Source organism: Entelurus aequoreus, linkage group LG18 (genome assembly GCF_033978785.1).
Source record: "Entelurus aequoreus isolate RoL-2023_Sb linkage group LG18, RoL_Eaeq_v1.1, whole genome shotgun sequence".
Taxonomy (NCBI): domain Eukaryota; kingdom Metazoa; phylum Chordata; class Actinopteri; order Syngnathiformes; family Syngnathidae; genus Entelurus; species Entelurus aequoreus.
In genome coordinates, this window is record NC_084748.1 from 43,680,030 (window position 1) to 43,707,303 (window position 27,274).

At 36.5% G+C, this 27,274-nt stretch overlaps 1 protein-coding gene and 1 long non-coding RNA gene across 2 annotated transcripts; one reads left to right on the forward strand and one right to left on the reverse strand.

The window, feature by feature from the left end:
* Nucleotides 1-898: 898 nt before the first annotated feature.
* pmm2 (phosphomannomutase 2) lies at nucleotides 899-24,790 on the reverse strand. Its single transcript, XM_062027203.1, has 8 exons — nucleotides 24,092-24,790; nucleotides 19,755-19,866; nucleotides 18,170-18,246; nucleotides 18,014-18,105; nucleotides 13,647-13,746; nucleotides 4,148-4,223; nucleotides 3,964-4,079; nucleotides 899-1,137 (listed from the first exon to the last, which is right to left on the reverse strand). Exons 1-8 carry the CDS (start codon nucleotides 24,164-24,166, stop codon nucleotides 1,033-1,035), a joined length of 753 nt encoding a protein of 250 aa, XP_061883187.1. The 5' UTR covers nucleotides 24,167-24,790; the 3' UTR covers nucleotides 899-1,032.
* On the forward strand, nucleotides 23,650-26,812 carry LOC133634153 (uncharacterized). The gene is made up of 4 exons (XR_009821886.1): nucleotides 23,650-24,246; nucleotides 24,306-24,430; nucleotides 24,527-24,585; nucleotides 26,117-26,812. It is a non-coding gene; the product is annotated as an uncharacterized LOC133634153 (long non-coding RNA).
* The last annotated feature ends 462 nt before the right edge of the window (nucleotides 26,813-27,274 follow it).

Here is a 27,274-nt window from a genome sequence, read left to right on the forward strand (position 1 = left end):
ACCAACAGGAAGTTGGCAATTTCCCATTTAAGACAAAAATGTACTAAAAACACTCATTTTTGCCTCTTTGAGCTGTAATTTCACCCCCTTAAAATACTTCAAAACTCACCAAACTTCTCACACACATCGGGACTGGTGGAAATTGCGATCTAAAAAAAAAAACAGAATCCCAAAACTCAAAATTGTGCTCTAGCACTACTTTGCCCCCCCTTAACATGCTTCAAAACTCACCAAATTGTTTACACACATACAACAACTGGGACAGCACACTTTAGTCAAAAAACCAAACCCCAAAAATCAAAATTGCGCTCTAGCGCCCCATAGGAAAAAACAAAAACAAACTGCCTGTAACTCCCACTAGGAAGGTCGTAGAGACATGAAACAAAAACCTGTATGTAGGTCTCACTTAGACCTACAATTCATAATGACACATCCTCGGGCAAAAACCAACAGGAAGTTGTCAATTTCCAATTTAAGACAAAAATTTACTAAAAACACTCATTTTTGCCTCTTTGAGCTGTAATTTCACCCCTTTAAAATACTTCAAAACTCACCAAACTTCTCACACACATCGGGACTGGTGGAAATTGCGATCTAAAAAAAAAACTCAAAATTGTGCTCTAGCGCAATTTTTGAATAAAACAGAGACAAAACTGCTTCTCAGAGGAAAACTCAGACAAAACTGCTTGTAACTTCCGGTAGGAACGTCTTAAGAGACATGAAACAAATACCTCTATGTAGGTCTCCCCTAGACGTAGAAGGTAGGTACACCACACAAAAGTATCCAACTCCCAGTACGAATATCGTAGAGACACGAAACAAAAACCTCTATGTAGGTCTCACTCAGGACTACCACTGGACAAAAGTATTGGGACACCTAAGACTAGCACCTGCCAAAATGCGGACCCGACCAACGCTGCTTGCAGCTTTAATTTAAATTAGTACTTTCATTTTCATTAGCACACTTTTTAAGTCAACATAAGCAGTTAGACCCAAACCGCCTCTCTTTTTTGCAGTGGACCCCTTCTTGCTTCACGAAAGGAAAAGCTCCTGGCAAAGGCGTTGTGTTTCCTCCGGACTGGAGACTTCATGGCCAATGGTGCGAGGGTCGCTGTAGATCTCGTAGTCATTCCCTCCCTGACACACAGAATCCGCCTTTTAAAAACTCCATGAAGATTCAAGACAAAAAGGGTAAATTCCCAGACGTCAAAGAAACATTCTATGTGCAAAGGTGAGTTTGCTACGAGGTGATCCATAGGAACATGTTGGGGATGGGAGCGATATTGAGGAGCTTAGACAGTCGTGGTCAAAAGTTGACATACACTTGTAAAGTCATGGCTGTCTTGAATTTACAATCATTTCGACAACTCTTATTTTTTTGTGATAGAGTGATTGGAGCACATACCTGTTGGTCACGCAAAAAAACATTCATGAAGTTTGCTTCTTTTATGAATTTATTATGGGTCTACTGAAAATGTGAGCAAATCTGCAGGGTCAAAAGTACCGTATTTTTCAGAGTATAAGTCGCTCCGGAGTAAAAAAAAAAAAAAAAAAAAAAACAACATCAGTGTGTAAAGGACATCACCACATGGGCTCAGGAACACTTCAGAAAACCACTGCCAGTAACTACAGTTTGTCGCTACATCTGTAAGTGCAAGTTAAAACTCTACTATGCAAAGCCAAAGCCATTTATCAACAACACCCAGAATCGCCGCCGGCTAAGATGGACTCATGCAAAGTGGAACATTTTTCTGTGATCTGACGAGTCCACGTTTCAAATTGTTTTTGGAAACTGTGGACGTTGTGTCCTCTGGACGAAAGAGGAAAAGAACCATCCGCAAAGTGTAAAAGCCAGCATCTGTGGTGGTATATTAGTGCCCAAGGCATGGGTAACTTACACATCTGTGAAGGCGCCATTAATGCAGAAAGGTACATACAGGTTTTGGAGCAACATATGTTGCCATCCAAGCAACGTTATCATGGACGCCCCTGCTTATTTCAGCAAGACAATGCCAAGCCACATGTTACAACAGCGTGGCTTCATAGTAAAAGACTGGCCTGCCTGTAGTCCAGACCTGTCTCCCATTGAAAGGAAAGGCCATGTAACACAGTGGTAAAAATGCCCCTGCGCCAACTTTTTTGCAATGTGTTGCTGCCATTAAATTCTAAGTTGATGATTACTGTATTTTTCGGAGTATAAGCCGCTCCGGAGTATAAGTCGCACCGGCCGAAAATGCATAATAAAGAAGGAAAAAAACATATATAAGTCGCACTGGAGTATAAGTCGCATTTTTGGGGGAAATGTATTTGATAAAAGCCAACACCAAGAATAGACATTTGAAAGACAATTTAAAATAAATCAAGAATAGTGAACAACAGGCTGATTAAGTGTACGTTATATGAGGCATAAATAACCAACTGAGAAGGTGCCTGGTATGTTAACGTAACATATTATGGTAAGAGTCATTCAAATAACTATAACATATAGAACATGCTATACGTTTACCAAACAATCTGTCACTCCTAATCACTAAATCCCATGAAATCTTATACGTCTAGTCTCTTACGTGAATGAGCTAAATAATATTATTTGATATTTTACGGTAATGTGTTAATAATTTCACACATAAGTCGCTCCTGAGTATAAGTCGCACCCCCGGCCAAACTATGCAAAAAACTGCGACTTATAGTCCGAAAAATACGGTATACATACAGCAATGTTAATATTTGCTTACATGTCCCTTGGCAAGTTTCACTGCAATAAGGCGCTTTTGGTAGCCATCCACAAGCTTCTGCTTGAATTTTTGACCACTCCTCTTGACAAAATTGGTGCAGTTCAGCTAAATGTGTTGGTTTTCTGACATGGACTTGTTTCTTCAGCATTGTCCACACGTTTAAGTCAGGACTTTGGGAAGGCCGTACAAAAAACCTAATTTAACCATTCTTTTACCACTTTTGACGTGTGTTTGGGGTCATTGTCCTGTTGGAACACCCAACTGCGCCCAAGACCCAACCTCCGGGCTGATGATTTTAGGTTGTCCTGAAGAATTTGGAGGTAATCCTCCTTTTTCATTGTCCCATTTAAAAGCACCAGTTCCATTGGCAGCAAAACAGGCCCAGAGCATAATACTACCACCACCATGCTTGACGGTAGGTTGGTGTTCCTGGGATTAAAGGCCTCACCTTTTCTCCTCCAAATATATTGCTGGGTATTGTGGCCAAACAGCTCCATTTTTGTTTCATCTGACCACAGAACTTTCCTCCAGAAGGTCTTATCTTTGTCCATGTGATTTCAGATGAAACAAAAATGGAGCTGAACTGCACCAATTTTGTCAAGAGGAGTGGTCAAAAAACTCAACCTAAAATCATCAGCCCGGAGGTTGGGTCTTGGGCGCAGTTGGGTGTTCCAACAGGACAATGACCCCAAACACACGTCAAAAGTGGTAAAGGAATGGCTAAATTAGGCTAGAATTAAGGTTTTAGAATGGCCTTCCCAAAGTCCTGACTTAAACGTGTGGACAATGCTGAAGAAACAAGTCCATGTCAGAAAACCAACACATTTAGCTGAACTGCACACATTTTGTCAAGAAAAATTCAAGCAGAAGCTTGTGGATGGCTACCAAAAGTGCTTTATTGCAGTGAAACTTGCCAAGGGACATGTAAGCAAATATTAACATTGCTGTATGTATACTTTTGACCCAGCACATTTGCTCACATTTTCAGTAGACCCATAATAAATTCATAAAACAACCAAACTTCATGAATGTTTTTTGTGACCAACAAGTATGTGCTCCAATCACTCTATCACAAAAAAATTAGAGTTGTAGAAATGATTGTAAACTCAAGACAGCCATGACATTATGTTCTTTACAAGTGTATGTAAACTTGTTGTCTTTGTGATTCACCCAAAATAAAGGAAAGCAATCTTCAACCTTAGAAAGGATGGCTTATCAGCATACTCACAGGCTTAGTCTTGTCCCCGAAGAAGTGAATGGTGGAATACTTGTCGTCCTTAAAGAAACCCAGACAGTATGTTTTATCCCAACCGTTAGGGAACACGTCAAAGCTGATCTGCCCTCCTGCAGAGCAAGTAACATTTCCAATTTCCAATCACACCACAGAATCTTGTTGGCGTCTCTTGACTCACCGATTGAGAACGACAATCCCTTTTCACTGAAGTGCTCCTTTAAAACGGACACAAACTTCTCACGGATTTTTTCTTTCTGTTGGGCCAAAAAAACACAGAAGCTGCATACGTTTCCATGTGGATCCTAAAATTAGTTCAAGGAGAACTACACTTTTTTCAAATTTTGCCTACCAGACAAGATCACCTATCTTTTTTTATACACTATATATAATGCATGTGAGAAGACGTCTCACTCCTATTGGAGTTGCTCTATTCCGCCTATAAAGGTTTTATATACACATGCTGTAAGTATATATATAATGTACTAACAGATATATTCATAATGACGTGTAATATTTACGTATTTTGCTTTTTTCTTCGACAACATAACTGATTACTACACACTACACACATGAGAGCCAACAAACAATTCAACATCACTTACTGTACAATGTCTGCTCTGACTGGGATGTTGATATATTCCCATTTAGATGATGAACAAAGTGTCTTTTTGGTCTGAGTGAACCAAAAAAAAAAAAATGTGTACCAACTTGTCAGTTTACCATTTTAGCATCAAGTTGAGAGTTTATAATCCAGGATTAACTTTCACAAGCTCAGAGGCGATGCAGGAGCTCACAAACTGAGGTTGTCAATACCATGAATCGATTAACGTGGAACCCCGACTTAAACAAGTTGAAAAACTTATTCGGGTGTTACCATTGAGTGGTCAATTGTACGGAATATGTACTGTACTGTGCAATCTACTAATAAAAGATTCAATCAATCAATCAAAAAGCTGCATAAGGGAATTGGCTCTCTAAACAAAGAAGGTCCTTAAAATGGAGGTTGATTTGTGTCTATTACAAATTATTTTTTTTACACTGAATTTTTTGCATCAAATTGGGCTGACAATTTAATTTAAAAAAAAAAAAATTTGTAAAAATTCAGTGTTTTAAAAATTCTTTGTACAAGAAATCAATGTAAAAAAATTCAGTGTAAAAAAAAATGTCAGTATATAAAAATTCAATCAATCAAAAAGCAGCATAAGGGAATTGGCTCTCTAAACAAAGTTGGTCCTTAACTATGGAGGTTGATTTGTGTCTATTAGAAAAGCTTATTTTTTTTAACACTGAATTTTTTGCATGAAATTGGGCTGACAATTTAATTTTAAAAAATTATTGTGGAAAAATTCAGTGTTTTGAAAATTATTTGTATAAGAAATCAATGTAAAAAAATTCAGTGTAAAAAAAAATGTCAGTATATAAAAATTCAATCAATCAATCAAAAAGCAGCATAAGGGAATTGGCTCTCTAAACAAACGAGGTCTTTAACTATGGAGGTTGATTTGTGTCTATTAGAAAAGCTTCTTTTTTTTAACACTGAATATTTTGCATCCAATTGGGCTGACAATTTAATTTTAAAAAAATGATTGTGGAAAAATTCAGTGTTTTAAAAATTATTTGTATAAGAAATCAATGTAAAAAAATTAAGTGTAAAAAAAAATGTCAGGATATAAAAATTCAATCAATCAATCAAAAAGAAGCATAAGGGAATTGGCTCTCTAAACAAAGTAGGTCCTTAACTATGGAGGTTGATTTGTGTCTATTGCAAAATCTTTTTTTACACTGATTTTTTTGCATCAAATTGGGCTGACAATTTCATTGAAAAAAAAAAAGTGTGTAAAAATTCAGTGTTTTGAAAATTATTTCTATAAGAAATCAATGTAAAAAATTCAGTGTAAAAAATGTCATTGTATAAAAATTCAATCAATCAATCAATCAATCAAAAAGCAGCATATAGGAATTCGCTCTTTAAACAAACGAGGTCCTTAACTATGGAGGTTGATTTGTGTCTATTAGAAAAGCTTCTTTTTTTAACACTGAATATTTTGCATCCAATTGGGCTGACAATTTAATTTTAAAAAAATTATTGTGGAAAAATTCAGTGTTTTAAAAATTATTTGTATAAGAAATCAATGTAAAAAAATTAAGTGTAAAAAAAAATGTCAGGATATAAAAATTCAATCAATCAATAAAAAAGCAGCATAAGGGAATTGGCTCTCTAAACAAAGTAGGTCCTTAACTATGGAGGTTGATTTGTGTCTATTAGAAAAGCTTTTTTTTTTTTTTTTTTTAACACTGAATTTTTTGCATCAAATTGGGCTGACAATTTAATTGAAACAATGTTTTTTGTATAAATTCAGTGTTTTAAAAATTATTTGTATAAGAAATCAATGTAAAAAAATTCAGTGTAAAAAAAATGTCAGTATATAAAAATTCAATCAATCAATCAAAAAGCAGCATAAGGGAATTGTCTCTCTAAACAAAGTAGGTCCTTAACTATGGAGGTTGATTTGTGTCTATTACAAATTCTTTTTTTTACACTGATTTTTTTGCATCAAATTGGGCTGACAATTTAATTGAAAAAATATTTTTTGTACAAATTAAGTGTTTTAAAAATATTTTGTATAAGAAATCAATGTAAACAAATTAAGTGTAAAAAAAATGTCAGTATATAAAAATTCAATCAATCAATCAAAAAGCAGCATAAGGGAATTGACTCTCTAAACAAAGTAGGTCCTTAACTATGGAGGTTGATTTGTGTCTATTAGAAAAGCTTTTTTTTTTTAACACTGAATTTTTTGCACGAAATTGGGCTGACAATTTAATTGAAAAAATGTTTTTTGTATAAATTCAGTGTTTTAAAAATTATTTGTATAAGAAATCAATGTAAAAAAATTCAGTGTAAAAAAAATGTCAGTATATAAAAATTCAATCAATCAATCAAAAAGCAGCATATGGGAATTGGCTCTCTAAACAAAGTAGGTCCTTAACTATGGAGGTTGATTTGTGTCTATTGCAAAATCTTTTTTTACACTGATTTTTTTGCATCCAATTGGGCTGACAATTTAATTTAAAAAAAAATGATTGTGGAAAAATTCAGTGTTTTAAAAATTATTTGTATAAGAAATCAATGTAAAAAAATTAAGTGTAAAAAAAAATGTCAGGATATAAAAATTCAATCAATCAATCAAAAAGCAGCATAAGGGAATTGGCTCTCTAAACAAAGTAGGTCCTTAACTATGGAGGTTGATTTGTGTCTATTAGAAAAGCTTTTTTTTTTTTAACACTGAATTTTTTGCATTAAATTGGGCTGACAATTTAATTGAAAAAATGTTTTTTTGTATAAATTCAGTGTTTTAAAAATTATTTGTATAAGAAATCAATGTAAAAAAATTCAGTGTAAAAGAAATGTCAGTATATAAAAATTCAATCAATCAATCAAAAAGCAGCATAAGGGAATTGGCTCTCTAAACAAACGAGGTCCTTAACTATGGAGGTTGATTTGTGTCTATTAGAAAAGCTTCTTTTTTTTAACACTAAATATTTTGCATCCAATTGGGCTGACAATTTCATTTAAAAAAAAAAAAGTGTGTAAAAATTCAGTGTTTTGAAAATTATTTCTATAAGAAATCAATGTAAAAAATTCAGTGTAAAAAAACGTCAGTATATAACAATTCAATCAATCAATCAAAAAGCAACATATAGGAATTGGCTCTCTAAACAAACGAGGTCCTTAACTATGGAGGTTGATTTGTGTCTATTAGAAAAGCTTCTTTTTTTTAACACTGAATATTTTGCATCCAATTGGGCTGACAATTTAATTTAAAAAAAATTATTGTGGAAAATTCAGTGTTTTAAAAATTATTTGTATAAGAAATCAATGTAAAAAAATTAAGTGTAAAAAAAATGTCAGGATATAAAAATTCAATCAATCAATCAAAAAGCAGCATAAGGGAATTGGCTCTCTAAACAAAGTAGGTCCTTAACTATGGAGGTTGATTTGTGTCTATTAGAAAAGCTTTTTTTTTTTTTAATACTGAATTTTTTGCATCAAATTGGGCTGACAATTTAATTGAAAAAATGTTTTTTGTATAAATTCAGTGTTTTAAAAATTATTTGTATAAGAAATCAATGTAAAAAAATTCAGTATATAAAAATTCAATCAATCAATCAAAAAGCAGCATAAGGGAATTGGCTCTCTAAACAAAGTAGGTCCTTAACTATGGAGGTTGATTTGTGTCTATTAGAAAAGCTTTTTCTTTTTTTTTAACACTGAATTTTTTGCATCAAATTGGGCTGACAATTTAATTGAAAAAATGTTTTTTGTATAAATTCAGTGTTTTAAAAATTATTTGTATAAGAAATCAGTGTAAAAAAATGTCAGTATATAAAAATTAAATCAATCAATCAAAAAGCAGCATAAGGGAATTGGCTCTCTAAACAAACGAGGTCCTTAACTATGGAGGTTGATTTGTGTCTATTAGAAAAGCTTCTTTTTTTAACACTGAATATTTTGCATCAAATTGGGCTGACAATTTAATTTAAAAAAAATTATTGTGGAAAAATTCAGTGTTTTAAAAATTATTTGTATAAGAAATCAATGTAAAAAATTCAGTGTAAAAAAATGTCAGTATATAAAAATAAAATGTATAAAAATTAATCGCTAAAAAAATCAGTGCAGAAAATGTTGCTGCGTCGAAACACAAGACACACTTCCGGTAAAATACGACTGAAGCGATCGATCCTGTCCCAGTACCAGCCAATGAGGTGTCCAAGTTTGAAGTCACGTGACTTAAAAAGAGGGCGGGTCATGCGGCCACACCCACAGGCCATGTCATCTACTCTATGAGTGCTTGGATCCCTTTGAGAACACTTTAAACAGTGGAAGTTTACGTGCATCAGTGGGGGAAAAAATTCCGCAATAAAGGATAACAACTGATCACCAAATGGTACAAACACTCACACAACAATGATTACTACTAAAACATTATAACAGACAATATAAAAAACTGAATCAAATGTTAGGTTTTTTACTGAATAAGACACTCAGAATGTACACGGAAATAATGAACAACAACTATGAACTAGAGATGTCCGATAATATCGGACTGCCGATATTATCGGCCGATAAATGCTTTAAAATGTAATATCGGAAATTATCGGTATCAGTTTCAAAAAGTAACATTTATGACTTTTTAAAACGCCGCTGTGTACACGGACGTAGGGAGAAGTACAGAGCGCCAATAAACCTTAAAGGCACTGCCTTTGCGTGCCGGCCCAGTCACATAATATCTACGGCTTTTCACACACACAAGTGAATGCAACGCATACTTGGTCAACAGCCATACAAGTCACACTGAGGGTTGCCGTATAAACAACTTTAACACTGTTACAAATATGCGCCACGCTGTGAACCCACACCAAACAAGAATGACAAACACATTTCGGGAGAACATCCGCACCGTAACACAACAGAACAAATACCCAGAACCCCTTGCAGCACTAAGTCTTCCGGGACGCTACAATATAAACCCCCCGCTCCCAAATTCCAAGCTGCTGTTTTGAGGCATGTTAAAAAAAATAATGCACTTTGTGATTTCAATAATAAATATGGCAGTGCCATGTTGGCATTTTTTTTCCATAACTTGAGTTGATTTATTTTGGAAAACCTTGTTACATTGTTTAATGCATCCAGCGGGGCATCACAACAAAATTAGGCATAATAATGTGTTAATTCCACGACTGTATATATCGGTATCGGTTGATATCGGAATCTGTAATTAAGAGTTGGACAATATCGGCAAAAAAGCCATTATCAGACATCTCTATTTACAAGCGAATGGAATGCTTACGCGGGGGATTCAGACTATTTTGGAGCGGTAGTAGTCGATCCACAGCGATCGTTCTGCCACACAATACCTCAATGCTAACGCGGGGAATTTACACTTTAACGACTGTCGTCGGCTTTGACAGTTAGGATTGCTCGTTTGCATCAAAACATTTGTTTTTCTCACTGCGATAGAGCAAAATCACCCTCCTGGTTTTTTGGAATATAAATATTTGGGTTTTTGCACCAGCCGCTAGACTAGAACTGACTGATCTAAGTCTATGAGCACGAACTGAGGAAGCCTACTCGGATTAAACGTCTTCCAAGACAAAGCAAACAGTCCAGTTGCGATGGATTGAATGCTCCGAGTATACTTGACCATTGCTCGGGGTTTTTCATTACTATTTTCTTGACAAAAAATGTTACAAATAAATATAGCACTTATACTAATACTTCTATTGCAACATTAGTTTTAGTTTGCAAAAATTTGTTTTTTGTGATATACAGTACAGGCCAAAAGTTTGGACACACCTTCTCATTCAATGCGTTTTCTTTATTTCCATGACTATTTACATTGTAGATTGTCACTTAAACCATCATAACTATGAATGAACACATGTGGAGTTATGTACTTGACAAAAATAGGTGAAATAACTGAAAACATGTTTTATATTCTAGTTTCTTCAAAATAGCCACCCTTTGCTCTGATTACTGCTTTGCACACTTTTGGCATTCTCTCCATGAGCTATATTATTTGTAAGAAAACTGGTTTTGTTTATTATACCCAAACATTGAATTAAGTCAAATACAAATAAGGCAACAAGAGAAGTATCCCACACTTCTCCTTTCTAAGTAAATCTGTACAACAGATATGGGCATCTACAGTCATGGTCAAAAGTGTACATACACTTGTAAAGAACATAATGTCATGGCTGTCTTGAGTTTCCAATCATTTCTACAACTCTGACATCACATGGACAAAGATAAGACCTTCTGGAGGAAAGTTCTGTGGTCAGATTAAACAAAAATTGAGCTGTTTGGCCACAATACCCAGCAATATGTTTGGAGGAGAAAAGGTGAGGCCTTTAATCCCAAGAACACCATGCCTACCGTCAAGCATGGTGGTGGTAGTATTATGCTCTGGGCCTGTTTTGCTGCCAATGGAACTGGTGCTTTAAATGGGACAATGAAAAAGGAGGATTACCTCCAAATTCTTCAGGACAACCTAAAATCATCAGCCCGGAGGTTGGGTCTTGGGCGCAGTTGGGTGTTCCAACAGGACATATACCCCCAAACACACATCAAAAGTGGTAAAGGAATGGCTAAATCATGCTAGAATTAAGGTTTTAGAATGGCCTTCCCAAAGTCCTGACTTAAACGTGTGGACAATGCTGAAGAAACAAGTCCATGTCAGAAAACCAACACATTTAGCTGAACTGCACCAATTTTGTCAAGAGGAGTGGTCAAAAATTCAAGCAGAAGCTTGTGGATGGCTACCAAAAGCGCCTTATTGCAGTGAAACTTGCCAAGGGACATGTAAGCAAATATTAACATTGCTGTATGTATACTTTTGACCCAGCACATTTGCTCACATTTTCAGTAGACCCATAATAAATTCATAAAAGAACCAAACTTCATGAATGTTTTTTGTGACCAACAAGTATGTGCTCCAATCACTCTATCACAAAAAAATAAGAGTTGTAGAAATGATTGGAAACTCAAGACAGCCATGACATGATGTTCTTTACAAGTGTATGTACACTTTTGACCACGACTGTATATTAACAACATGATTTGCCTGAATGGCTGGACAGTACAGATTTTTTTTTCTTCAAAATTGATTTAAAATATTTTTGAATACATTAATAATCGTGATTCATTCGAAAAAGAAAAACATGTTTTGACATCCATACTAAATACGTCACTGCTGTAGTTTAATTAGGTGATGCTCACAAACTTGTCTCAAAAGTTTGTGCTGGATCCTTCCTGCCTGTTTCCATTTTTCAGTACGCATGCACGCACATTATTAGCTTTATGTTTTCTTAGCCAATAATAGAGTTTTGTATTGCTAGCGTTGGCTATCGTTGAATATATTCTATCATAACAACAATATAAAACTAAGGATTTCTGATAATATCGGACTGCCGATATTATCGGCCGATAAATGCTTTAAAATGTAATATCGGAAATTATCGGTATCGGTTTCAAAAAGTAAAATGTATGACTTTCTAAAACGCCGCTGTGTACACGGACGTAGGGAGAAGTACAGAGCGCCAATAAACCTTAAAGGCACTGCCTTTGCGTGCCGGCCCAATCACATAATATCTACGGCTTATCACACACACAAGTGAATACTTGGTCAACAGCCATACAGGTCACACTGAGGGTTGCTGTAAAAACAACTTTAACACTGTTACAAACATGCGCCACACTGTGAACCCACACCAAACAAGAATGACAAACACATTTCGGGAGAACATCCGCACCGTAACACAACATAAACACAACAGAACAAATACCCAGAACCCCTTGCAGCACTAACTCTTCCGGGACGCTACAATATACATCCCCGCTACCCCCCCCCCCCCCTCCCCCCCACATCAACCTCCTCATGCTCTCTCAGGGAGAGGATGTCCCAAATTCCAAGCTGCTGTTTTGAGGCATGTTAAAAAAAATAATGCACTTTGTGACTTCAATAATAAATAAGGCAAAAAAAATCCTTTTTTTTTCCATAACTTGAGTTGATTTATTTTGGAAAACCTTGTTACATTGTTTAATGCATCCAGCGGGGCATCACAACAAAATTAGGCATAATAATGTGTTCATTCCACGACTGTATACACTACCGTTCAAAAGTTTGGGGTCACATTGAAATGTCCTTATTTTTGAAGGAAAAGCACTGTACTTTTCAATGAAGATAACTTTAAACTAGTCTTAACTTTAAAGAAATACACTCTATACATTGCTAATGTGGTAAATGACTATTCTAGCTGCAAATGTCTGGTTTTTGGTGCAATATCTACATAGGTGTATAGAGGCCCATTTCCAGCAACTATCACTCCAGTGTTTTAATGGTACAATGTGTTTGCTTATTGGATCAGAAGGCTAATTGATGATTAGAAAACCCTTGTGCAATCATGTTCACACATCTGAAAACAGTTTAGCTCGTTACAGAAGCTACAAAACTGACCTTCCTTTGAGCAGATTGAGTTTCTGGAGCATCACATTTGTGGGGTCAATTAAACGCTCAAAATGGCCAGAAAAAGAGAACTTTCATCTGAAACTCGACAGTCTATTCTTGTTCTTAGAAATGAAGGCTATTCCACAAAATTGTTTGGGTGACCCCAAACTTTTGAACGGTAGTGTATATCGGTATCGGTTGATATCGGAATGGGTAATTAAAAGTTGGACAATATCGGCAAAAACGCCATTATCGGACATCCCTACATAAAACTGTAAATTGTTAGTTGTTTCTCCTGGACTGCTTTTGTGTATGTTCATGCGCTCCTTCTGTGTACACCAAATAAAATGAATATGTCTTCAATACGATTAGTAATTGTGAGTAATATAGATACTTTAAAAAGTATATATTCTGGTAAACCACCAATGGTAACATAAGATAGCTGTGGTGTTCTTGTTGTAGTTTTTGGTTTGAAAAATATTACTTTGAGCAAACTTTTAAGCCAGATTCTGAAAATGACATCATCTTTTAAAAGACCCCAAAGCCAGTAATTCAAAGATAACGTTACACTGTTTCTGGCTGTGACTTTTTTAACTCAATCACTTTGTGTGGAGGCGGAAATGATGCATTTGTTAACACATGGTGTCCTGTGTTGAAGGGCTACCTTACCTGGTCCAGCTCATAGAACTCATTCCTTTCCTCCTGCGTGCAACTGCGTCCAATTGGGGAAATGTTCAACATGCCATTGCGAAATTCAACGAATGTGCCCCTGTGAGAATAACAGAGCAGAATTCATCTCCGTTCGCCTTAACCCAGGGGTGTCAAACTCATTTTAGCTCAGGGGCCCGCGTGGAGGAAAAATCTGTGCACACGCGGGACCGGACTATTAAAATCATGGCATTAAAACTAAAAAAATAAAGACAACTTCAGATTGTTTTCTTTGTGTTACTTAGGCCAAAAATAGAACAAACACATTATGAAAATATTACAATAAAAATATCGAAAAAAAATACCTGCAGCGGTAGAGTTTAGATCCATGAAGAAGAAAGTGAATGAATGTTTATAATTGAATACAATTACATATGCATAAAAATGTGTTTTCTTTTGTATTATTTTTTTAAGGAATTACCGTATTTCCTTGAATAGCCGCCGGGGCGCTAATTAATTTAAAACCTCTTCTCACTCCTGCGCTTACCAAAAGCATGCGGGATAGGCAAGCATGCGCTAATTATTTTAAAACCTCTTCTCACTCCGGCGCTTACCTTATCATGAAAAGCACATTTAATTAAAAAAAACTTTATTATGGTCTTACCTTTACTTGTAAATGAGTCCATGCACAGCTCCTTCTGACCAAAAGCATCGATAACTTGTTTATAGAAGTCTTCCTTATCTTTCTTCAGTTTTAAAAGTCTCTCTGTCTCGATGGAGATATTCCTTTAATTATTACCTCCTGCTTCGATTGAAAGTCCAGTTTAGAAAACTGTTTTATTTTAGATATGTAATCCTCCATGTTAAAAGTGCAAGCAAACGATCGCTTCCTTGTTGCTGCTTGTTGTCTTCTTCTGCAGCACCGGTCTTCTGCAGTACCGGTAGTCGTTAGAAGGATCACTAGCGCCCTCTACCACCAGGAGGCGGGAGTCATTTAATGACTCATATTTCACACACGCAATATTGATATTTTTCTTCCCTTTATGCGATTTCAAATTACTGAAATCAGCTTCCTCCATTTTAAAAATGATGACAGGGGAAGTGTCACTCGTGACGTGCCGAGTTTGACCCGGCGGAAATTATAGGCATATGCTAATTATTTTGCGAAACGAGTTTGACCCGGCGGAAGTGCCAAGCATGCGCTAATTATTTTGCGAAACGAGTTTGACCCGTCTGTAATTCTAGGCAGGCGAATACTATATTCCCGGCGGCAATTCAAGGAAATACGGTAAGTAGCGTTTATGACAACCCTTTTCTAAAACACAATATAGAGAATATAACAGGATGATGCATACATTTATCATTTGTTTTTCAAAATGCTTACAAAAAAGTGGGACCCCATTTCTATGACTTAATGGGGTCTCTGGGACCACATTTTGAAAATTCCTAGCACCAACACTGATGGGGTATTGGTGCGTGCAAAACAGCAGCAGGAGGCTGTGGCCTGCGGGCCGGTTCTAATACTAATCAAATATCATCCATGGATAATTCATTCGCGGGCCGGATCTGGCCCTAGGGCCTTGACTTTGACATCCCTGGTCTAGGCAGTTATTAAAAATGGCAGAGGCCTCCTGAGTCCTGTCTTATAGAAGATCTTTGACAAGCGTTCTGGTAGAAAAATATTAAAATCAGCAAATATCTTAGACCAGTGTTTTTGCAGTTATTCCTAATAAACAGCTTGTTGTGCTTGTCACATAGAAGATCTTTGACTAGGTACACTGCAAAAATTCAGTGTTAAAAAAAAAAAAAAAAAACCTACAAAAATGAGGGGTATTTTATTTGAACTAAGCAAAATTATCTGCTAATAGAACAAGAAAATTTGGCTTGTCAAGATTTTCCAAAACAAGTAAAATTAGCTAATCTCAATGAACCCAAAAATACCTTAAAATAAGTATATTCTCACTAATAACAACTGTACTACTATATGAGTACCTATTTTCTATTGTTTCATTGAAAATAAAACAGCAAAGTCCATTTGGCTGTCATCTGTTTTAAATATGAGACACAATTGCGTCAAAGTCACGATTTCTTTTTTTTTTCATGCTTGAAGTAAGAAATGATTACTTTAAAAAAGTACTTTTATACTTGTGAGTGTTGATGACACAGCTTTGCAACAGTTGATATTCTAGTTTCAAGCATGTTTTACTCAATATAGGTCATCAAATCTCAGCAACAAGCTGTAATATCTTACTGAGATCATTTAGGAGCAAAACCCTTAAAACAAGTAAAACTAACATAAAATCTGCTTAGTGAGAAGAATGATCTTATCAGACAGAAAATAAGCAAATATCACCCTTATTTGAGATACTTAATCTTACTTAGATTTCAGTTTTTGCAGTGTAGGTCCTTAAAAACATTGTTCTTATAGCAGATTCCTAAAAACAGCAGCACTCTTCTTTTATGAAAATCTTAAGACTATTGATTTTGCAGTTATTCATAATACTAATCAAATATCATCCCGGGGGCCATAGGTCATTCATTCACGGGCCGGATCTGGCCCTAGGGCCTTGACTTTGACATCCCTGGTCTAGGCAGTTACTAAAAATGGCAGAGGCCTCCTGTGTCCTGTCATATAGAAGATCTTTGACAAACGTTTTGGTAGCAAAATCTTAAAATCAGCAAAGCGCTCTCGTCATAGGAAATATCTTAGACTAGGGTTTTTGCAGTTATTCCTAATAAATAGCTTGTTGTTCTTGTCATGTAGAAGATCTTTGACTTGGTACACTGCAAAAATTCAGTGTCCAAAAACAAGCAAAAAAATACAAAAATTAGGGCTATTTTATTTGAACTAAGCAAAATTATCTGCCAAAAGAACAAGAAAATTTGGCTTGTCAAGACTTTCCAAAACAAGTAAAATCAGCTAACCTCAATGAACCCAAAAATACCTTAAAATAAGTATATTCTCACTAATAACAAGTGTACTACTATATGAGTACCTATTTTCTATTGTTTCATTGAAAATAAGACAGCAAAGTCCATTTGGCTGTCATCTGTTTTAATTATGAGACACAATTGTGTCAAAGTCATGATTTCTTTTTTTTCATGCTTGAAATAAGAAATGATTACTTTAAAAAAGTAGTTTTGTACTTGTGAGTGTTGATGACACAGCTTTGCAACAGTTGATATTCTAGTTTCAACCATGTTTTACTCAATATAGGTCATCAAATCTCAGCAACAAGCTGTAATATCTTACTGAGATCATTTAGGAGCAAAACACTTAAAACAAGTAAAACACTCTAACATAAAATCTGCTTAGTGAGAAGAATTATCTCATCAGTCAGAAAATAAGCAAATATCACCCTTATTTGAGATATTTAATCTTACTTAGATTTCAGTTTTTGCAGTGTAGGTCCTTAAAAACATTGTTCTTAAAGCAGATTCCTAAAAACAGCAGCACTCTTCTTTTATGAAAATCTTAAGACTATTGATTTTGCAGTTACTCATAATACTAATCAAATATCATCCCGGGGACCATAGATCATTCATTCGCGGGCCGGATCTGGCCCTAGGGCCTTGACTTTGACATCCCTGGTCTAGGCAGTTACTAAAAATGGCAGAGGACTCCTGTGTCCTGTCATATAGAAGATCTTTGACAAACGTTTTGGTAGCAAAATCTTAAAATCAAGCGTTTTGGTAGGAAAATCTTAAAATCAGTAAAGCGCTCTCGTCATAGGAAATATCTTAGACTAGTGTTTCTGCAGTTATTCCTAATAAACAGCTTGTTGTTCTCGTCACGTAGAACAGTGGTCCCCAACCACCGGTCCGCGGACCGATTGGTATTTAAAAAAAATATATATATATATATATATTTTTTTTTTTTTTAATTAAATCAACATAAAAAACACAATATATACATTACATATCAATATAGATCAATACAGTCTGCAGGGATACAGTCCGTAAGCACACATGATTGTATTTCTTTATGGAAAAAAAAAAAAAACAACAAAAAAAAACACCCCCACCCCCTGGTCCGTGGGACAAATTTTCAAGCGTTGACCGGTCCCCAGCTACAAAAAGGTTGGGGACCACTGACGTAGAAGATCTTTGACTTGGTAGGTCCTTAAAAACATTATTCTTATAGCAGATTCCTAAAAACAGCAGCGCTCTTCTGTTATGAAAATCTTAAGACTATTGATTTTGCAGTTATTCATAAAACTAATCAAATATCATAGATAATTCATTCGCGGGCCGGATCTGGCCCACGGGGCCTAACTTTGACACCCCTGCCTTAACCAATGCACAACTGAGATTTTTTTTACTCGTAAAATGACACTCAACAAGGTGACTTGTGTGAAGAACACTGCATGGATGAGTGGAATGACTACCTCTTTTTGGGCAGTTTAATCTTGGCCATGTAGTTGAGACAGAAGTTGATCAATTCTTGTAGTACGTCTTCTCCCATGTGGGCCTGGATGGACTAAGAACAATACGGTAAATATACCTGCCCTGTGCACAGGATGAAGGTGAGGACAATGTCTTACCTGAACAGAAAGTAACTGTCCCTCCTTGTAGGCCACGAGACCATTCTCTGCAAACACATAGTCCACCTTCTGGATGACTGTTTGCAGACACAAAGCAGAGGTGGGTTTTTTTTGATTGATTGACACTTTTATTAGTAGATTGCACAGTACAGTACATATTCCGTACAATTGACCACTAAATGGTAACACCCGAATAAGTTTTTCAACTTGTTTAAGTCGGGGTCCACGTTAATCAATTCATGGTAAGTCCATGAGCTGTCTTGAAGTTGAGCAACTATTAGTAGTATGTCACTAAAGTCAGCACATGCCTCGATTAGGGTTTCATGTTGTGGATTCCGATCGTCAATGAGTGGAATCGGCCAACACCAATCACATGTATTAACTGTAACTACCAATATTTATTTATGGAAAGTGCTATTGACAATAGCAACACAATACATAAACTTGTCCCTTATTCTCTTACATACATACATTTTTTGGTCAAAAGGAAGTCAATAATACTGTATTTTCCCGACTATAAGGCGCACTTAAAATATTTTTTTTCCCCTCAACATTCAACAGTGCGCCTTATAACCCAGTGCGCCGAATGTAAGGAATATGTTTGGTTGAGCTTACCCACTATTTTATTTGGTACATGGTATAATGATAAGTGTGACCAGTAGATGGCAGTCAAACATAAGCGATAAGTGCAAACTGCAATATGATGGCAATAAGAGATGTCCGATAATGGCTTTTTTGCCGATATTCCGATATTGTCCAACTCTTAAATACAGATTCTGATATCAGCCGATACCGATATATGCAGTCGTGGAATTAACACATTATTATGCCTAATTTTGTTGTGATGCCCCGCTGGATGCATTAAACAATGTAACAAGGTTTTCCAAAATAAATCAACTCAAGTTATGGAAAAAAAAAATGCCAACATGGCACTGCCATATTTATTATTGAAGTCACAAAGTGCATTATTTTTTTTAACATGCCTCAAAACAGCAGCTTGGAATTTGGGACATGCTCTCCCTGAGAGAGCATGAGGAGGTTGAGGTGGGCGGGGTTGGGGGTGGAGGGGATAGGGGTTAGCGGGGGTGTATATTGTAGCATCCCGGAAGAGTTAGGGCTGCAAGGGGTTCTGGGTATTTGTTCTGTTGTGTTTATGTTGTGTTCAGTGCGGGTGTTCTCCCGAAATGTGTTTGTCATTCTTGTTTGGTGTGGGTTCACAGTGTGGCGCATATTTGTAACAGTGTTAAAGTTGTTTATACGTCTACCCTCAGTGTGACCTGCATGGCTGTTGACCAAGTATGCATGGCATTCACTTGTGTGTGTGAAAAGCCATAGATATTATGTGATTGGGTCGGCACGCAAAGGCAGTGCCTTTAAGGTTTATTGACCACACCAAAATACATGAACCTTATGATTTGACACTTAAGCATTGTTTACCACGAGTGAATATTCAACATTTTAGGATAGGACAGGAAAGACTTTCTTTATCCCACAGCAGGGAAATGATGTGATTGCACTGCAGATTTATCTTAAGTCCCCTTTAACTCAGAAGAGCGGCTTCACACTGTGTCATGCTGGGTCTCACCGTCATCTCCAAGTTGCTCTTTGATTTTACAGAGGTCGGACCCTCCGACCACCCCGACACGAACCCGAGTCTTCAACTTATCAATGAACGTGGACATCCCAGGAGTTATAGGCTGAAAATGTGACACAGGAATAGATGTTAGCACAACTCGCTGTGAGTTATCAATGCAAGTCTTCAATCTTTAATGAGATGCTTATTTTTCAGTTAACCTTTAAGTAATGTTTTTCATATCATGAAAATACAAGAGCAGACAATTATGCCTCCAGCCGCATTAACCTGAGTAATTCTAACACAAAATAATGTCAAATGCACATTGGGTCTTGCACATGCATGCAAGCAAAAGAGAATGTCTGTAATGTGATTCCTGTTCACCAGTTCTTAATGATAACCGCCACCCCTTTAAATAGAATAGAATAGAAAGTACTTTATTGATCCCTGGGGGAAATTTAGCACCACAGTTCGCTCACAATAAACACTTCGGTATTTTTTTCATGTGAATAATATAAATACATTCTATTATACAGCATTATTCACATGTGAATAATATAAATACAGTCTATTTATACAGCATTATTCACCTGTGAATAATATAAATACAGTCTATTATACAGCATTATTCACATGTGAATAATATAAATACAGTCTATTTATACAGCATTATTCACCTGTGAATAATATAAATACAGTCTATTATACAGCATTATTCACATGTGAATAATATAAATACAGTCTATAATACAGCATTATTCACATGTGACTAATATAAATACAGTCTATCATACAGCATTATTCACATGTGAATAATATAAATACAGTCTATCATACAGCATTATTCACATGTGAATAATATAAATACAGGCTATTATACAGCATTATTCACATGTGAATAATATAAATAGTCTATTATACAGCATTATTCACATGTGAATAATATAAATACAGTCTATCATACAGCATTATTCACATGTAAATAATATAAATGCAGTCTATTATACAGCATTATTCACATGTGAATAATATAAATACAGTCTATTATACAGCATTATTCACATGTCACTAATATAAATACAGTCTATCATACAGCATTATTCACATGTGAATAATATAAATACAGTCTATTATACAGCATTATTCACATGTGAATAATATAAATACAGTCTATTATACAGCATTATTCACATGTGAATAATATAAATACAGTCTATTATACAGCATTATTCACATGTGAATAATATAAATGCAGTCTATTATACAGCATTATTCACATGTAAATAATATAAATACAGTCTATTATACAGCATTGTTCACATGTGAATAACATAAATACAGTATTATACAGCATTATTCACATGTGAATAATATAAATACAGTCTATTATACAGCATTATTCACATGTGAATAATATAAATACAGTCTATTATACAGCATTATTCACATGTGAATAATATAAATACAGTCTATTATACAGCATTGTTCACATGTGAATAATATAAATACAGTCTATTATACAGCATTATTCACATGTGAATAATATAAATACAGTCTATTATACAGCATTATTCACATGTGAATAATATAAATGCAGTCTATTATACAGCATTATTCACATGTGAATAATATAACTACAGTCTATTATACAGCATTATTCACATGCGAATAACATATTATTAATAACATATACACAAAGGGACTTAAAACAATCCAAACAGTGAACATTCACAGTAAACTGACTCACCCGCGAGTATATTCAGGCAGGTAATAGATATTACCATTGAATCAATGGGGTTGATTTTAAGATATAAAAGATAGCTGCCATATTGCACAGTTGAAACTGTTACTCCACTTAAAGTCATGCGTCTGTGAGAATATAAGTTAATATTGAGGTGTCATTTAATGTGATTGTCTAACTGCGCAGGGTATAAATGATAGCAACCGCCAACCACCCAGCAAAAATATAAACAAAACAGTTTTAAATGAGGCGGGTCCATGGTTTTGGTGGTTTACAAGCAATCTTGCTGAAACACGATGTTCTACTTCGCCTGCTATAACTCAAATTATAGCCACAAAGTTGACTAACTTGTCGGATTATGTCCTCATCCTTCTACTATCCAGGTGAGAGCTTTGATTGATTGAGAAGTTTATTGACATCTTAAAGAATTGAATCCATGTAATGCTTTAAAAATGCAAATTGATGGCACAAAAAGCCAAAAGGCTTGTTTCCATTGTGGCATTATTAATGAGCTAGAATAAACTTTCACGAGCACCCAGGCGAGAAAGCAGCTCACCAGCCGGTGATGCCAACATAGCCACACAAGCTATAGTTAACTCTCCGTTATCACCGCGCCGCTAAAAGTAGTTTGGTTGTGTGAGTGCTTATAATAACAGTAACACAAGTTATTGCATAATACACAACTCACAAGTGCGGGGCAAACATCCAAAATACACACATACCCCCAAAACAGATGCTATGCGAGGGAAAACACAACTCATTAGTTAAGTTGCATGCATGTTTGTTGTACAGTTGCATGCATCTGTTTTTGTAAAGTTGCATGCATGTGTTTTGTAAACTTTCATGCATGTTTTTTGTACAGTTGCAGGCAGCTGTTTTTGTAAAGTTGCATGCGTGTGTTTTGTACAGTTGCATGCATGTGTTTTGTAGAGTTGCATGCATGTGTTTGTAAAGTTGCATGCATGTGTTTTGTAAAGTTATATGCATGTGTTTTGTGAAGTTGCATGCATGTGTTTGTAAAGTTGCATGCATGTGTTTGTAAAGTTGCATGCATGTGTTTTGTGAAGTTGCATGCATGTGTTTTGTAAAGTTGCATGCATGTGTTTGTAAAGTTGCATGCATGTGTTTTGTGAAGTTGCATGCATGTGTTTGTAAAGTTGCATGCATGTGTTTTGTGAAGTTGCATGCATGTGTTTTGTAAAGTTGCATGCGTGTGTTTTGTAAAGTTGCATGCATATTTTTTTGTAAAGTTGGATGCATCTGTTTTTGTACAGTTGCATGCATGTTTTTTGTACAGCTGGATGCATCTGTTTTTGTACAGCTGCATGCATGTTTTTTGTACAGTTGGATGCATCTGTTTTCGTAAAGTTGCATGCATGTATTTTGTAAAGATTCATGCATGTTTTTTGTAAAGTTGCATGCATCTGTTTTTGTTAAGTTGCATGCATGTGTTTTGTTAAGTTGCATGCATGTGTTTTGTACAGTTGCAGGCTTCTGTTTTTGTGGAGTTGCATGCATGTGTTTTGTGAAGTTGCATGCATGTGTTGTGTAAAGTTGCATGCATGTGTTTTGTAAAGTTGCATGCATGTGTTTTGTAAAGTTGCATGCATGTGTTTTGTAAAGTTGCATGCATATTTTTTTGTAAAGTTGGATGCATCTGTTTTTGTACAGTTGCATGCATGTTTTTTGTACAGCTGGATGCATCTGTTTTTGTACAGTTGCATGCATGTTTTTTGTACAGTTGGATGCATCTGTTTTTGTAAAGTTGCATGCATGTGTTTTGTAAAGATTCATGCATGTTTTTTGTAAAGTTGCATGCATGTGTTTTTGTTAAGTTGCATGCATGTGTTTTGTTAAGTTGCATGCATGTGTTTTGTACAGTTGCAGGCTTCTGTTTTTGTGGAGTTGCATGCATGTGTTTTGTGAAGTTGCATGCATGTGTTGTGTAAAGTTACATGCATGCGTTTTTTGAAGTTGAATGCATGTGTTTTGTAAAGTTGCATGCATGTGTTTGTAAAGTTGCATGAATGTGTTTTGTAAAGTTGCATGCATGTGTTTGTAAAGTTGCAAGCATATGTTTTGTAAAGCTTCATGTATTTTGTAAAGTTGCATGTGTTTTGCGAAGTTGCAGTGTTTTGTTAAGTTGGATGTGCTTGTTAAGTTGCATGTGCTTGTTAAGTTGCATGTGTTTGTTAAGTTGCATGTGTTTGTTAAGTTGCATGTGTTTTGTGAAGCTGCGTGTTTTTTCAATGTTTGTATTGATTTGGTGCCAAAACATACACACGTGTTTTGGACTTTGCAGCGCGTTTGCCCCTTTCGGCCACCGTAGACATCAGACATAGTTTAATCAATTTTCTATTTCTCCAAACTACAGACATTTCCAGCATTAAGCTTGTGATAAACGGTTGCATTAAACTTTATTGTAATTATAAATAGGGTAATACAATTATAATCTTATTCTGAATTGTTAAAACATTGGATTGAACTTCCCGAGTGGGATCATTGGCTGCCCAAGTACCTCACAGAAAATACTGTAAATAGTGTCTACGTTGCAGATATTAATGATAGTTTTCATAAAACAACAGGTAGTATTTCAGTCATTGTTTACCTGTCTTGCAGCCGTCAGAGTGCCGTCAACGTCAAATAGACAAAGTGTGCTGGAGTCCACCGACACTTCACCCATCTTGATTCTCCCAAAAATAGTTAACACACAGACTCGTCGTTTCCTCCGATGCACGCAGTTAATCCTCGCCTCTTCCCGAGGTTTGTCGCTCTTTTATCCAGGATTTCACTACCAATCTCAATCAACTCTTTCTCTTCAGTGTCGTGGCTCCTGTCAGTACGCAACCGGTCCACGCATGCGCACAATCTACTCGAAGAGGGTACATGCGGCAAAGAACACGTCACTTCTTGTCAACTTGCTTTACGGCATCCTGCTGTTACCATGGTATTCTTTTTGTAGTCTTTATATTTCGGTAACATTTAATTTCGAACATTACAAACAAAACTAACGTTATTTAATAATTTACTATTTGTTTTACAGGACAGAAACACGAACAAACGGCTCAGCAGTCTTAAATGGAAACTACTACGTTACAGATGGTGAATATAAACAAAGATAACGCACTGCTAGTTGAGTGTACAATACACAAAAGTATCAATAATAATGTAACTTAGGGTTTGAAATTGAGCAGCGAACCAAAAAGGCACTTTTCTTTTATAAACTGTCACGTCATTCTCCCCTTGAATCACACACACACACACTTCCGGCTCCACGATGATGGCGCGTTACGTCACATCCGGTCCAACCCTGCCAAAACAATGAAAAATGGCTTACAATAACCGCATAAATACCATTTGAATGAGTGTGTTAAAGTGAGTCCCACACAAAAACTACAGTGACAAAGTGTTCAGGAGAGAACACACAGAAGCTTATACAAATAATAACAGAAGAAATGAACAAATTAAAAAGATGGTTTGACAAAAACAGACTATCTTTGACTCTCAGTAAGACTAAAATGATGCTATTTGGTAACAGTAGAAGAGAAAGTCAAACACAATTACAAATAGACGGTGTATTGAAAGGGTGAAATAAAACATATTTTTGGGTGTAATAATAGATGATTAAATAGACTGGAAATCTCATGTAAAGAATATACAACATAAAGTAGCAAGAAACACGTCAATAATGAATAAAGCAAAATATGTTTTTGACCAAAAATCACTTCATATTCTCTACTGCTCACTAGTGTTACATATCTGAGTTATTGTGTAGAAATATGGGGAAACAACTACAAATTTGTTACAAAAAAAGATCAATTAGAATAATACATAATGTTGGATATAGAGAACATACAAACCCTTTATTTATTGAAATTCAACGATTTGGTGCATTTGCAAACAGCTAAAAGTTCATATGTGAGTCAAGGCATAAATGGCCGAACTGTTTTTGATCTATCATATTGTCACTCCTATTGAAATAAAACCAAGATAAAGCATTACCTGAATTACTGGCATGTTATAAAAATAATTTTCTACATATATCAATCCATCAAAGTTTATTTATATAGCCCTAAATCAAGAGTGTCTCAAAGGGCTGCACAAGCCACAACGACATCCTCGGCTCAGATCCCACATCAGGGCAAGAAAAAACTCAACCCAATGGGATACAATGAGAAACCTCGGAGGGGACCGCAGATGTGGGGACCCTCCCCTGGGCGACCGGTGCAATGGACGTCGAGTGGATCTAGATAATAGTTTGAGAGTCCAGTCCATAGTGGGGCCACTCATCTTGAGTGGAGACAAGTCAGCGGCACTGAGACGTCCCCAACTGATGCACAGATGAGTGATCCACCCCGGGTCCCGACTTTGAACAGCTAGCGTGTCATCTTTGGTCACCTAATCTGTGTCCCCCCTCTCCTGCGTGGAGCAGAAAAGAGACGGCAGATCAACTGGTCTAAAAGGGGGTCTATTTAAAGGCTAGAGTATACAAATGAGTTTTAAGATGGGACTGTTGGGATATATTATGTTGGGGTGTCCTGGGCATGACGTTAAAGTGCGTCCGGCAGTGGAGGCTCCTCTATGGGGTCTTGGGGGCACTAGGAGGTTAACCCCTTTACTACTGTTACCCCAGGTGGCCCTTGGCAAAGGCCTAGTGCCTGACTGCCCCATGGCCAGAGATACGGTGAAGACCTCAACGGCGGAGCAGGCGGAAGACGGTAGTTTTAAGAACCACAACGGCTGCGATGGCGGAAGAAGGCTGCATGCCACTAGACCCTGACCCGAGTCTGTCAAGGATCGTGTGGTGACTGTCTGTGCACCAGTCTCCCCACGTAAAACAAAGTCACGCACAGGCATCCTCCATGAAGGGATACACCCCTACCAGGAGGATCGTCATACTCGTTCGAGTGACCGCCGATGATGATGATTATGTTGGGATATAATATGAAGGATGAAGTGATTAAGAAATGTTTAATATATATATGCTTAGAATAGGCCGTGCAACTAATCATATCCTCTAAGTTCCAGTTGGAACTGGGTCCAAGTTCAAGCACAGGCACATTCACTCTTATCGTCCACATTTTTGCTACTGTTGATGTGGTTTCTTCGCCGAGGTCTGAAGGACAACACCAGATATGAAGTCGGATTCCAGGAAAGAGAAGTCAGAGGACGATTCCACGCAGACACCTCATCGCATATTCATACATTGTGATACATATTGTAAGAGCGCGAGGGGGAGGGCGCCTCCAGACAGCCCTGTGTAAGTCGGCGTATTGAATGCTACTAGGGACAGATAGCGCTCAGACAAATTGTATTAGAATTGTATCCAATAGGGAATAAATACTTCTGTTTTTAAGTTAATGCATCGTGTCCTCTTTAAACATCTTCTGGCTCCAGATTAAACGAATACGACGACAGGACTTTAAATGCTTCTACTGAGGTAGCCTTTGTTTCCTCCAGGCTAGACTACTGCAACTCATTTCTTGTCGGGATCCCCAGAGAGAACAACCAGAAGCTGCAGTACATACAAAATAGTGCTGCTAGGATCCTGATGAGAGTGCGGAAACACGGCCACATCACACCGGTTCTCAAATCCCTTCACTGGCTTCCTGTTCCACTCAAGATTTAATACAAAGTATCCCTACTAACTTACCAGTGCCTCCATGGAAATGCCCCCCTCTACCTCAAAGAACTGCTCACCCCCAAATCCTCCACACGACACCTCCGCTCCGGACAGGCTAACCTCCTCCAACCTCCGAGGACAAAGCTCCGAACCATGGGAGACCGGGCT